Below are 14,593 nucleotides of genomic sequence, written 5' to 3'. Positions count from 1 at the left end.
CTTCTTTTAAGGTTAAATCAATTTATATTTCACAGATATCTAAATGTCTTTAAGGAAACTTTATGACAAATTTCTGATTATTTTGTTTATGACACAAAGGTCTGGAATCCAGTGCTATACACTTATGTTAATATTAACGTTTTTCTCAGTGTAGAACGTCAGAGTCAGGCTCCCAGGCGGTGCCCTAACACATTTATGCACACTGCACAGGATCAAATGTAGTGTGAACTGTGGTGTCCAGTGTCTGGAGACACACGTGAGGATGTGCTCGCTCTCCAATTGCCTGCAGCTACGGCAGGGGACGCTCGGGGACGCTCACTGCGAGGTCCACGAACATACAAATACCCGTGCGGATAACGGGGTCACTCTGGGGAGAACAGAGGTTGACGACTGAGAACACAGGACTTTTGCATATTCAAAAAATTGACAGATTTAATGAGGTTGGGGGGAAATGAGCTCAGATCCCCTTCCCCAGCTCCGCACGCACACGAACAACCTCAAGTCACCGCGAACCCGGTCCGAGTGAGGCCCCGACTGGGAGATTCTGCGTCACAGGATGAGCTATAAAACTGTGGGCACAGCGCTCTACAGTGGAGCGGGTTAGACTGGATCACGAGGATTTAATTCTGGAAACGGAATCAATGTTTCGGAGAGTCGGGCAGACGGGAAGTCCGCCATGTTCTCTCCGGTCACCCACGGGATCCGGGACAGTCAACACTGGAGAATCACCCACCGGGATCCGGGACAGTCAACACCACAGGGTCACCCACGGGATCCGGGACAGTCAACACCACAGGGTCACCCACGGGATCCGGGACAGTCAACACTGGAGAATCACCCACCGGGATCCGGGACAGTCAACACCGCAGGGTCACCCACCGGGATCCGGGACAGTCAACACCGCAGGGTCACCCACGGGATCCGGGACAGTCAACACCGCAGGGTCACCCACCGGGATCCGGGACAGTCAACACCGCAGGGATGCGGTCACGGGATCCGGGACAGTCAACACCGCAGGGATGCGGTCACGGGATCCGGGACAGTCAACACCACAGGGTCACCCACGGGATCCGGGACAGTCAACACCGCAGGGTCACCCACCGGGATCCGGGACAGTCAACACCGCAGGGTCACCCACCGGGATCCGGGACAGTCAACACCGCAGGGATGCGGTCACGGGATCCGGGACAGTCAACACCGCAGAGTCACCCACCGGGATCCGGGACAGTCAACACCGCAGGGTCACCCACGGGATCCGGGACAGTCAACACCGCAGGGATGCGGTCACGGGACAGGCCAAGGCTGTGACTCCCGCGGCAGACGAGGGTGACGTCACCTGGGGCGGGGACGAGTGACGTCAGCGACGGGGCTGGGCCGCGTCTGTCACTCTGGACCCCGGGGCGGTACTTCCGGTCCCCGGCTTCCGCCTCCCGCGCCTGAGTCGATCCCGAGTCAGGTGACCCCGTGACCCCCAAACACCACGCCCCCCGACCCCACCCTCTGACCCCCTGACCCGCGGGTGCTGCGCTGAGTCCTCCCGGGTGCTGATGACTTGGCGCTCAGTCCCCGGATTCCTTAGCCGCCCGCGGTGCTGAGCGCTGAGTCCTCCTCATTCCCGCGAGTGCTCATCGCGCCGTGCTCGGTCCCCCGCCCTCCCGGAAGTGCTCGCGGCTCAGGACTCAGGGCTCCGGCAGCCGCGGTGCTAGTGACTCAGCGCTCAGTAACCCCGGGTGCTATGCTCGGTGATCCCGCCCTCTCGGAAGTGTCCGTCGCCCCGCCCCTCCCCCGCGGCCGCGGACCTGGGTGCTTAGGACTCAGTCCCCCCGGGTGCTGGGCTCTGTACCCCCGTTCCTGGACTCCCGGAAGTCCCGCCCGGTCACCGTGACTGACGGCCGCCGCACCGGAAGCGCTGGTCCGTGAAACCGGAAGTGACCGTTTCTCGGGGCCCGCGGCCTCCTACGCGGTCCGCGGGCGGGAAAAGGGGGCGGGGCCTGGAGCTCACGTGACCGCACCGCGCTGACGTCACCGGCACCGGCGTGTTTACATATTTTTCGCCCCGGGTGCTGTGCTGAGTCCTCCGCCGCGGGGTCAGCGCGGCCGTGACCTCCGCCCCCGCAGGCCCCGCCCCCCCGGCAATGACTGACACCCGCGGGCGCTCAGGGGGGCGGGGCCCCCACCCGGGGCCAAAACAAACAGCGCCGGGGCCGCGGCGGTCGCGCATTCGGTCAACGCGCGCGCAGCGAACTCGTATGCTACCCGCGTGGCCCCGGACGGCACAAGAAGCGGAGGCGGAAGCGGCGGATTAGGGCTCCGGGGGGTAGCGGACGATCCCGCGGCGCCCCGAGGAGTCGATCGATTAACGCGCGAACTCCTGCACGAGCCACGGAGCCCCGGCCGCGGCGCCCACGGCTCCGGACGGAAATGGCGACGACGAACTCGTACGTAACCCGCGCGGGGGCTCCGGGAGCGGGAGGGGGCGGCGGGATCGTAGGCGAGCGACGGAGCCCCAGCTGCGGTGCCCAACGAACGTAAACCCGAGTGTGATGGGGACACGGGGGCGTATGTTTGTGTGACGTGGGTGCTTGTGATGTAAGCAGGAATGACGTAAGCACGCATGAAGGCACACATGTAACATGTGAGCGTTTCTTACACACGTGACGTGACATAAGCACGCATGACGCGCACACCCACACGCGTGCACACCGGCTCCCCAGGGCGATGTCGCTCGCGGCCCTCGCGCTCCTCCTGCTGCTCCGCGTGGGCGGTGCCCGCGACCCCGCGAGGCCCAACTTCGTCATCATCATGGCCGACGACCTGGGCATCGGGGACCTCGGCTGCTACGGGAACAGCACGCTCAGGTGGGGACACGCGTGTGCAGATGTGGATGAGGGGCGCGTGCGTGCGTGTGTCTCCCGTGCCCACGCGTGACCCTCCCTCCCCCCCAGGACGCCCAGCGTGGACCGCCTGGCGCGTGAGGGCGTGAAGCTGACGCAGCACCTGGCGGCCGCGCCCCTGTGCACACCGAGCCGCGCAGCCTTTCTCACTGGGCGCTATGCTGTGCGCTCGGGTGAGGGGCGGGGCCGAGAGTGGGGGCGGGGCCGAGAGTGGGGGCGGGGCCGAGAGTGGGGGCGGGGCCGAGAGTGGGGACAGGTCTGAGCCGGCCCGATCCGCCCTCCACAGGCATGGCCTCGCACAACCGTGTGGGCGTGTTCATGTTCACGGCGTCCTCGGGCGGGCTGCCCCCCAGCGAGGTCACCTTTGCACAGCGCCTGCGGGAGCGCGGGTACCGCACGGGCCTGGTCGGTGAGTGACGTCACATGATCAGTGTGTTTACACGCATGATGTCTCAAAGATGACCTGTGACATCATGTCATTGACACGTGATCGGAACCTGACAACCCATGATGTCAAGCATTTGCACCCTTGACTACATACGATCTACACGTGATGACCTTGTCACACTCGTGATGTCATGTCATCGACTTACATGTGACCTATGACATCAGCATTTGCATACATGACAACACGTGTTTGACACGACATCACCATTGGCACCCATGAGTACATTTGATTGACACGTAACAACACGTGACTATCGTCCCGCCCTGATGAGCGTGTCCCCCTCCACTGGCAGGGAAGTGGCACCTGGGCGTGAGCTGCCACCACCGGGACGACTTCTGCCACCACCCGCAGCGCCACGGGTTCGAGTCCTTCCACGGCTTCCCACTGACCAACCTGCGTGACTGCATCCCAGGCTCCGGCTCCGTGTTCAACTCCGCCAGGCGCTGGCTGGTGCGTGTGCCCGTGCAGGTGCTGCTTGTGTGTGCGCTCACACTCACGCTACTGCACCACCTGGGGCTGGCGCGTGTGCCCGTGGCAGTGATGGTGGCGCCCGTGCTGCTCGCGGTCGCAGTGGCTGGTGGCTTCTTCACCTTCTTGTACTATTTCCGCCCCGCGAACTGTGTCCTCATGACCGGGTTCGAGGTGGTGCAGCGGCCGGCGTCCTACGAGGAGCTCACACAGAGGCTCACACGAGAGGCTGTGGGCTTCCTGGAGAGGTGAGCGCGGGGTCACGCGTATGTCATGCATGTGCATAGCACATGTGAGCTATGTTAATGCATGAGGTTTGGGGCTAGACCACTTTTCTGTGGTTGGGAGTGGGGTCTCAGGTTAGACCGCTGCAGGCATCGTACAAGTCGCACTTCTTGCGCATGGTCTAATGTGTCCCATGCCCATGTCCCACATGGTTGATGCATGTTGCCAATCACACATGCATGTCCAACCCTGTTGCATGTCATGTGTGTGTCACGTGTATGTTAATGTCATGCATGGATTCCAAGGTTAGACCCTATCTGCCCTGTGTCACCTTCCATGGATCATGCATGTATAACGTGTTATACTTAGGGTCGCAGGATAGACCACTGTGTGCTTGTTTTAATTTGTACACGCGTGTCTAAAGGAGGGACATGTGAGTGCACTCATGCATGGTGTCCAAGCCTAGACCGCATCTGTGTCCCTTGTCGCATTACATACATCATGCATGTGTGACACATGTAATATCTGAGTTCTGAGGCTAGACCCCCTCCCGCCTGCAGACACTCACACGTGCCCTTCCTGCTGTTCCTCTCCTTCCTCCACGTCCACACTGCGCATTTTGCGGCCCCAAAATTCGCCGGACGCAGTCGCCATGGCGTCTACGGGGACGCGGTCGAGGAGCTGGACTGGAGTGTGGGTGAGTGGGGCGGGGCCTGGAGGACACGGGATGGTGTCACGCGTGTGATTGTGATGATGTCACGTGTGCAATTACATGATGATGTCATATGTGTATTTGTGTGATGATGTCATGCATGTTGTTGCGTGATGATGCCGTTCGTGTGTTTGTGTGTATGTGATCAAGTGGTGATGTCACACTATGACTGCACCCTCCCCGCCCCCACAGGGCAGATCCTGGATGCGCTTGACCGCCTGGGCCTGGCGAACGACACGCTCGTGTACTTCACATCTGACCACGGCGCCCACGTGGAGGAAGTGAGCGAGGAGGGCGAGATGCACGGTGGCAGCAACGGGATCTACAAAGGTTGGGGACGCAGGGCGTGTGTGCGTGTTGTGTGATTTCCGTGTTTGTGTGTGCTTCCCATGTATGTCCTTGACATGACTTCATGTGTGTTACTGCGTGTGATTGGTGGATGAGGTGATTGACCCTCTGTCCTGCGGCACAGGTGGCAAGGCCACCAACTGGGAGGGCGGCATCCGCGTGCCTGGTGTTGTCCGCTTCCCGCGGGAGCTTGGCCGCGGCCTGGAACTGGCGGAGCCCACGAGCCACATGGACATCTTCCCCACGGTGCTGGCGCTGGCCGGGGCGGAGCTTCCTGCCGACAGGTGCGTGGGGGCGGGGCTTCCTGTGGGTGGGCATGAATGGGGTGGGACTTTCTTCCCGCATCGCACACGTGTGTCCCCGCAGGATCATCGACGGCCGGGACCTGATGCCGCTGCTGCGGGGGACGCGCATGTGGTCGGAGCACGAGTTCCTCTTCCACTACTGCAACGCTTACCTCAACGCCGTGCGCTGGCGGCCACAGGACGGTGAGCACACGCGTGTGTGACATCAGATCGTGTGTGTAAAACAGGGCACATGTGTGAAATAGAACATGTGAGTGTGAAATAGGTCCCGCGTGTGTCACCTGTGTGGTGCGTGTTCCCCGCAGGCTCCGCCCTCTGGAAAGTCTTCTACTTCACGCCCAACTTCGACCCTGGCACCAATGGTTGCTTCTCCTCACACGTGTGCTTCTGCTTCGGCACACACATCACGCGCCACGACCCTCCACTGCTCTTTGACCTCACACGTGACCCCGGCGAGCGCCGCTCCCTGACCCCGGAATCCGAGCCGCGATACCACGCGGTCCTGGCGGCTGTGGGGGAGGCGGTGGCCGCGCACACACGCACACTGGACCCCGCGGTGCCCCAGCAGCTGTCGCTCAGCAACCTGGTGTGGAAGCCGTGGCTGCAGCTGTGATGTCACTTGACACATGCGTGACCCCTCTAACTCCGGGGTCACGTGGCAATCACGGATCCCCTCCCCCCAGCACACGTGAACACAAATGAAGGATGCGGGCCTCGCACACCCACCACACATGAAGGACACGCACTCGCTGTCGAGCGCGAAGACACACGCTTGTGAAAACCCCACCCATGTGAACCCTGCTGTCCGGCTTGTGATACACGCATGTGCTACAGTCTTGACTCAGGTCTGACACACGCGTGTGAGCCCCACGTGCACATCCCGGCCAGTTCCGATCAGTGTTTCCGTGAAGATGGCGTGGAATCCTGCACTGCCCGACATGCATGTGCGAGCGCCAGGACACACGTGAAATCTGCACTTTATCATTATTTTATTTTCCTCTCATTTTGACCCCACGTGGGACCTGGAAGAAATGAACTCACGAGTCCCATCCGGTGTCCACGGTAAAGGAAAATTTTAACACATGTGAAGCACACGATCTCGTATTTAATCCCCCCCACTGCGTCCGCACAACACTGGAATAAAACGACACTGGCGATGAGGGCGCTGCCGTGTGGAGTCCGTGATTTCCATTCTGGGCGTGGATGGGATTTTTGGGGTGACATGACGTTACATATGTGAAGCCAGTGCGACATATGCTGTCACACGTGTGTGGGGCAGGAAGTCCCACCCACCCCGGGTCACATCCAAGTCCATCACGTGTGCTCAGCCTGTCATGTGTGTGGCAGGAGGGGCGCCAGCCTGACCCTTGACCCCAGGGACCCTCAGGAGGTGGGGCCTTGCTGCATAAATTAGTGGTCACATTAGCATCTGTGTAAATGAGCAGCCACCCACCTGTGGTTCAAGCTTTGGAGTCTGTGTATACATTACAGCCCGATTTACATATATACAAATGAGGGCCACATCACCCAACCTGGGGTCGAGCTGTAGGTAGATAATTACGTGCATAAATTGACTGCCCGATTTACCTATATGCAAATGAGTATTTGGTGGCTATGGGGAGTTTTGTGATTTCTGCTTAATCACGCACATAGATTATAATAATTCTGCATAAATTACAGGTTCATTGACATAAACATGCACATAAACTATCATACCATAACCCCATTATCATAAAGGTCTTGCTGATTAGCATATGCAAATGAGCCTCTGCAGCCACATGCCTATGCAGCGATCTCATTCACATTTATGCAAATGACCCCTGCCACAGGGCCTGGGAATCCCCGTCCAACTCCTCATAGCACATGCATGTATTCGTCCCTGAGTTTCCCTCACAGAAACCCACAAAGCTTTCCGTGAAAGAAGCAGGTTTGTTTTCACGTCTGTCTGCACTGTTGGCGCGTTCACGTGATTTCTTGAGAAACGCACATGAGTTTCCTCCGCAGTGTCAGGCGTGTGAGGACGGCGCCCCTGGTGATCATGTGACTGGGAGAATCGTCAGGTAGCATCTGTGCTGCAGATAACTCAAGTCTCAGAAAACGTCAACGGCCCCTCAAGTTCTCAAGAATTAGTGATGGAAATGCGTTGCTCTTCCCTTACAAGCTCGAGGATGCAGTTTTCAGTTAATTTTATGACCCACCTCCCATGTGGATGACTCGGACCCAGGTCTGTTCTGAGCCTGACGTGGGAACAGGAGACTGAACATACGGGTGATCCCTGCAGTAAAGAACCACGCCCCAGACACTGAAGACGACGTCGAGTCCTGGACAAATTCCTGCTTGCGGATGAGGAAGCTCTGCTCACAGTGTCTTCCAGAAATCCAGAACTGTGGACCCCAGCGACTGCCTGGACAAACTGTGGCATTTGATGATGTACAGAGCTAACACATGAAAGGTAACTCTATGACTTATTGAAATCCTAATTATACTGGAAACACTACTGACCTTACCTTCTCCAACATTACTCTGTGGTTTGCTGATGTCATGAAAGAGAAATCCCCTAACGCACTGGAATTCTTGGCCATGATGGTCCTGATATAATCTTTCTTCCTCTTCTATTTTTAATTACTGGTGAAAGAATTGATCATAAGAACCTAGAGGAGACAGCCTAACACTGAAAGGTTCTGGACTCTAAAGTGTTACATGGAACAGAGATTACAATCTTTGCCCAGTCTCTACACGTTCCCCATAATTTTGAACTTTGCCAAAATAGTAACATTAAACATCTTAAGGATTTTTCTAATCTGAAATCTGAGTTCAAAATATGTAGCTTTTAGGGTACTGATATATTCCAAAACTACAAAATTCTACACCTCGTGATGGATTGTACTGAAAATGTGGATGTGGCAAAATACTGTAGAAAACCTTTCTCAGGGTACGTGCATGAGGTGCAAGAAAAACATCAATGAAGTCTCTGACGAAACATGGCCCCAATCAGTTAACCTCTCTAAATATGATGAACTATGAAATTATTTCTGAATCTAAAAATACCCGAAATCTGTAGAAAACTTAGGTAATAAGTATTTGAGATACGGGACACTCAGCATTAGTACGAAACAATTTTCATTAATATTTGGTGTGGGAGAACTGTCTGTATTTTGTCAATCATGTTTCAAATAAATGCTGATTGGCCAGGCAGGAAGTATAGGTGGGAAAACCAGACAGGAGGTAGAAATGATGCAATGAGAACAAGAGAATTCTGGGAAGGAGAAAGATGATTCTTCTCACTCTTGCCCAGACTCCAAAGAAGCAGAATATGAGCTGCCCTGCTGAGAAAGGTACTGAGTCATGTGGCTAACATAGATCAGAATAATGGATTAATATAAGCTACAAGAGCTAATAAGTAGCCTGAGCTAATGGGCCAATCAGCATTATAACTTATGGAGATCTCTGTGTGATTTTCTTTGGGGTTAAACAGCTGTGGGAACAGGGCAGGACAGAAACCCCAACAAGCAGGCCCCATCCATGTTACAAATATTAACAGTTCTAGTTAGAACTTGCCAATGAAACAGAAACAATATGATGCATGCATATTACAAGGGGATTTGTGAGATCATATCACAAACGCCACGTCATCCAATAGTGGCCATCTGCGACAGAAGCTGATTGCCCAGCTTTTGCTTAGTCATGGGTTTAGATGCCTCAGAAATTCCTAAGTCACCCTGGAAACCTAGATGTTTTCTTGAAAGTCACTTTCTTCAATCCACACCCAAAAGCCATAAAAGTTTATGTAAGATGTTACTGATGGATGACGTTAGCAGAGGAACAACTGTCAAGAGGCATGGAGTAAAGTCAGGTGTCTTAGTTATGGTGACAGTTGTGGTGATGGTAATAAGTATTTGAGATACGGAACACCATGAGCAAAAGCCGCTTGAGGAGGAATAAGTTTAGTATGCTCACATTTACACATATCTTTTCATCACCAAAAGAGGTCAGGGCTGGGGCTCAAGCAGGAATTCAGAGCAGGGGCTGATGCAGAAGTCATGGGGAGGCTTCTCATCTGGACACCATGACCAGCAGGTAATATAAAACCAGGACCAACCCACCCCAGTCAAACACGATGAGCAGAGCCCCACATCAGTCACTAGTTAAAAGAAATGCCATACGGGCCGGCCTTCAGCCAGATCTTTGGAGGCATTTTTCTCAATTGTGGCTCCTTCATGTCTGATGATTCTAGTTGGTTTCAAGTTCATATGTTAGGCAGCAGAACTGACACATTGTCGGTTTAACCACCACGCACATTACTGTAATTCACAAACCTTTTCTTGTTCACCCCATCATAATAGAAAACATTTTACAAACTTAGAAAGGCCAAACACTTTAAAAGTTCAGTTTCTTAAAAAACAATAAAAGTCTTTCAATTGTAGGCTTTCATTAACCAAAAATAAGTTAATTTTTTTCTTATTTCAAGAAAAATCTAGGGCACTGTTAGGTATTTTGTCTTAGACGAACCTCTCTGCTGACACAGATAATCCTAATCAAACCAAGTTAAAGATTTCCATGTTTCATAAAATGCCCTTACTCCCAGGTGATCCCATGAAAAGATGTCGAGGAGGAGAGAGGAGACCTTGCAAATCCCAGAGACCCTGTGTTTACTCTCTGGGGGGCAGTTTAAATAGCCCTGGGGAGTGATCCTGACCTTCCTGGGTCTTATGCCAGGAGCTGGGTGAAGCCATCAACCACACATTTTAGACGCCTTGGATAATGGGGCTCCTGCTCTAACAAGGCTGCTTCCTGAAGGCCTGGAGCAACGTGGGAGAGGGGAGAGCTGGGAGTGGGAGGGCTCAGGCTCAGCAAGAGGTGTGGTTGGAGCAGCGTCTTGTTTACTGCCATCCTGGAGTCCTCTTTTGAGGGGGATTAGAAGGCAGGTGGATAGGAGAAAAAAATATAATGCTATTATTGGCCCTATAAATGGGGCTAGCCATGGGAAGAGTTATTAACTGACAGAAAGAAACTCTTCTTGCCTGAACTGCTGAACTGGACATGCAGTACCTGCCAAAAAAATGACTGCTAAACCTGCCTAAAGATGATATGGTCCTTCGGGGTTCTTGCTAAAGAGTCTACCAGACATTCTGCAGGACACAGAAAATAGTGACTGGCAAACTGCCAATATCGGCAGATCTGTCTTTGAAATTTCCTGCTTCATGGAAAAGTCTGTTGGATACTGTGGGCCTGTGGGCTGAAGATGGATGCCCCAATGATACAGAAGAACTTTGAGTGACTGTCCAGGCAGCGAGATGTCTCTGTCAATTCAAAACTTTTGGAAGTTGTTTACAAGCACTTCCTGTTTTCTTAGGTAATATTATATCCTTCTGGAGTCTTTAATGGAGGTGAAGAATTTATAGTTGTACGTTTCCTTAGTTATGATAAAAGATAAAGTAGATATAAATATTGTAACTGTAATTCTTGTTTGATAACTGTTTTGTTATATGTAATTTTACTTTGTTAAAGTTAAAACCTTCCTTTTATTTAAACAGAAAAGGGGAGGTAACGTGGGAGTCCCCTCTGTGTGCTGTAATTACCATTAACGAATAAAGAAACTGCCTTGGCCTGTTGATAGGGCAGAACTTAGGTAAGTGGGGAAGACAGAACTGAATGCTGGGAAAAGAAGGGCAGAGTCAGAGATGCCATGGATTTGCTGCCAGAGTAAGACTTGCCGAATCTTTGCTAGTAGGCCACTGCCACGTGGGGATACACAGATTAATGGAGATGTGTTAAATTAAGATGTAAGAGTTAGCCAATAAGAAGCCAGAGCTAATGGGCCAAGCAGTGATTTAAATAATATGGTTTCTGTGTGGTTATTTTGGGCTTAAGCTAGCCAGGTGGCCAGGACAAACAAGCAGGCCCTGCTCCTACACTCCATGGCTGCTGTTGTTCTTGGGGTCATCCTATGATTCTGGCATATCTAAATTGCTGGGGTCTTTTGCTACACTTGGCTACACATTCACCAGTTACCTTTCCTGGGTTCCTGTGGTGACTCTAGCACTAACATACTCTGCCAAGTCTCAACAATTCTCCATGAACCCTTCAGTGACACGACAGCTTTGGCTCTCTGTGTGCTGACTCTGAGGAAACACTTTCCAGAAGACTTCACCTCAGCGATGCAGCTCCCTTCTTAATCACCCTAATTTCTCAGCTCCTGCTGACCAGTAGTGATTGTCAAACTGTACCTTTAAATAAATAATTCAGGTGTCAAGTAGGTGCCAACATCTGGGAGCCATGGCACTGGTTTTCCAGAAGGTTGCTTGTGCTTATAAACATAAAAATGTACTGTGTTTATTGTCTATGATTCGTTATTCTCGAATGGCCCACTGGAAATGCTGCTGCCAGCTTCTCCACTGGTTAATATGTTAAAACTCTGAAGTCCTAATTAACACCACGTGCCATCTTTAACTCTCATTTTCTCATACCTTAAATTAGTTTCTCAGATCCTTACATAATTTACATGAACCTTGAACGGCTTTTCTGTCTCATCTGGAAACATCCAATCAGTTCCTGATGTGGGATTCCCCTCTTCATGCTGTGAATACTATTGATGAATAAAGAAACTGCCTTGGCCTGCTGATAGGGCAGAACTTAGATAGACGGGGAAGCTAAACTGAATGCTGGGAGAAAGAGGCAAAGTCAAGGAGAAGCCACATAGCCTTGCCAGAGACAGATGCCGGAACTTTACCTGGTACGCCACGCCACATGGCAACATTTGGCGTGGGTTAAATTTATATGTATGATTTAGCCAATAAGAAGCTAGAGCCAAGCAGTGATTTAATTAATACAGTTTCTGTGTGGTTTTGGGGGTCTGAGCAGCCAGGAACGATCAAGTGGCCTCCTTACAACAATTTCTTACAAGATATAGGTGGTTGATAACTGAGATCAATCCTTGCCTAGCAAGTTCTTTAAATAAAGAAACAGAAAAAAGCAATTTTTTAAAAACTTTCAACCTGTCTGTCTGCCTTTCTCAGCAGGAAGCCTGTCAACAGGGTAATCCTATCTGTGTGTTTGCTTTTCTCAGCAGGAAACCTGTCATCAAGGTAATCATGTCTGTGTGTCTGCCTTTCTCGGGAGGAGACCACAGAGCTTCAAAAAAAGCAAGGCCTGAGTTTTGCATGTGAAATGGCTGTCCAGGAGCTTCAGTCCTAGAAAGGGTGAAGCTGGCTGAGGTTGCCTTGCTGCTGCATTGACTGCCATCTACTCCATCACAGGGACCCTGGAAGAATAAAGTTGGATAATGAAGTAAAAATCTAATGACTTTCTTATCTGGAGAGAGGATTCTAAACGGAGGATTTGATGGATAAAATACGGGGGGGGGGGGGATACAGAGCAGAATAGAAGCATAACGCGTTAGTCCCAAAGTCCTCCAGGACAAAGACGAGGTTACAAGGTGGGATAACAGTTAGCCATAAGGTAGCACTTACAACCCTTCTCAATCAAAGGTGTTATTTCCAATCTTGGGACAGTCAGTACAGAACCATTTGTACTTAAGGTTACAGGTGTGTCAGAGTCCACTACTTGAGAAACAGGTTTAATCATAAACAGGAATGAACCTAGTTTGTATTTACACCTAAGATGAAGGCAGGCTGGATCTTCAGTGACAATGACAGCAATGACCAGGATTTTTATGTTGTTTGACTCCACTGGGAAAGACCTAAGACATAGACTCTATTCAAATTCTCACTGTTAATAGAAACATAGAGCAAACATGCTGAGCGGGGAAGGACAGGTTTACCAGGATGGATATTAAAGGTGTGTATTACAGTTATCTATGGAACAACAGCTAGGCAAAACATTGTTTTACTCCCCTCTCCTGTTTCTCTTTCTTATTATATAGTTATGCACGATCAATTCATCCTGGTCCCAGAGCAATGAGAAAGTTACGAACAAAAAACAAGTGGTTAACACCTTACAGCAGGGTCACCATTATCCTCTTCTTACCTCAGGTGCAGGGCACTAGGATCTCATAGGCATGTGAGGACAAGGGTCAATGGCCCCTAAGGGATGCCTGGTACCATATTAAGTTTTGTTAGGCATCACATGGGGACTTGTGTATAAATCATCACACAGGTCTGAGCTCTCTGGGGGCAGAGTTTCTAATGACTGGAGCCGAGCAGTCTGTTTCTCATACAATCACACAGTGCCGTCAGGTTAGGGCTGGCAGCCATGTCCCCACGAGATCTCCATCTGCGTTCCTTCCCTGGATGTCTTTCTGACTAATGGACAAATCACACACCTTGAAAGTCCCAACCATTTGTCCTCTGATTTTTCTTCTTATAGAGACTGAGCAAGAACATAGCAGATTTCCTGTCTACCTCACTTTTGAAGGCATTATGATTAATTAGCCAGAATCAAACCCTTATGAACATTTTTTTTTGCATACACTGTCTATCAAGGTGATTATCACCCCTTGTCTTTGCGATTTGGTGCTGCCACATGGACCTTTCCACTGTAGGATCCAGTCTACCCTATTGCAGCGAAGATATGCAATTTCAGTCTGTGTGTCCCTATACACTCTGGTAGATATTTGTATGTATTCATGGTCTTCCCATAAATCAGCTCCTTACAGGGTTCGTGAAGAAAGTCTTAGAGTCACGTCCACTGTAGAGAATTGTGCCTTCTGTGATAAACCACTATAATCTTCCCATTTGATCATTCCCTTCATTCTTTCATGTAGAAAGCAGAGGCACGTCAGACATTTCAAACTCCTTCAGAGTAGACTATCGTATAACATAGGTTCAAGCAAATAATCAAATAGACCATAGGCGCCTTTTAAAATTGAGCTGAAATAAGAAATCTAGATTCTTTATGCATTAGGCTTATGTCAATAACTCAGTATGATCTAGTTCTTTCTATTTTATATCCCATACCAATAAAACCATTTTCACACATATCTTGCAGATTTCCAATTATAAGAATTAGAAGACTCATCAAGTTCTTTAGCAATGCATCCTCATGTGTCACACTTTATCCCTGCCCTCCAATTGCCTGCTTACCTTGATACTGGTATCCGTCTAAAGTACAGACAGGTGATCACCTAAGGACATTACTCTTGTGTTGATTGTTTTTTTTTAATATTTATTTACTTATTATGTATACAATATTCTGTCTGTGTGTCTGCCTGCAGGCCAGAAGAGGGCACCAGACC

The 14,593-nt window shown here is 51.2% G+C and overlaps 1 protein-coding gene and 1 long non-coding RNA gene across 3 annotated transcripts; one reads left to right on the top strand and one right to left on the bottom strand.

The window, feature by feature from the left end:
• Positions 1-423: 423 nt before the first annotated feature.
• Positions 424-1,763, bottom strand: LOC121463896. Its single transcript, XR_005976477.1, has 3 exons — positions 1,514-1,763; positions 953-1,336; positions 424-626 (listed from the first exon to the last, which is right to left on the bottom strand). It is a non-coding gene; the product is annotated as an uncharacterized LOC121463896 (long non-coding RNA).
• Positions 1,764-2,014: 251 nt separating this feature from the next.
• Sts (steroid sulfatase) lies at positions 2,015-6,560 on the top strand. Of its 2 annotated transcripts, XM_041676085.1 has the most exons (11): positions 2,015-2,438; positions 2,715-2,858; positions 2,946-3,067; positions 3,181-3,303; positions 3,635-3,792; positions 3,985-4,058; positions 4,596-4,732; positions 4,940-5,077; positions 5,220-5,379; positions 5,462-5,583; positions 5,706-6,560. In XM_041676085.1, the coding sequence occupies exons 1-11, from the start codon at positions 2,422-2,424 to the stop codon at positions 6,011-6,013; spliced, it is 1,503 nt and encodes a 500-aa protein (XP_041532019.1). In that variant the 5' UTR covers positions 2,015-2,421; the 3' UTR covers positions 6,014-6,560. The 2 variants fall into 2 exon arrangements, with proteins under 2 accessions (XP_041532019.1, XP_041532018.1); XM_041676084.1 differs by having other exon boundaries at positions 3,635-4,058.
• Positions 6,561-14,593: the final 8,033 nt, after the last annotated feature.

The sequence above is a fragment of the Microtus oregoni genome, unplaced genomic scaffold, assembly GCF_018167655.1.
Source record: "Microtus oregoni isolate MIOR12 unplaced genomic scaffold, Mior012 000027F_ref0000203, whole genome shotgun sequence".
NCBI classification, from domain to species: Eukaryota; Metazoa; Chordata; class Mammalia; order Rodentia; family Cricetidae; genus Microtus; species Microtus oregoni.
The sequence above is the reverse complement of the archived record's forward strand: the minus strand, read 5'-3'. Positions and strand labels throughout refer to the sequence as shown.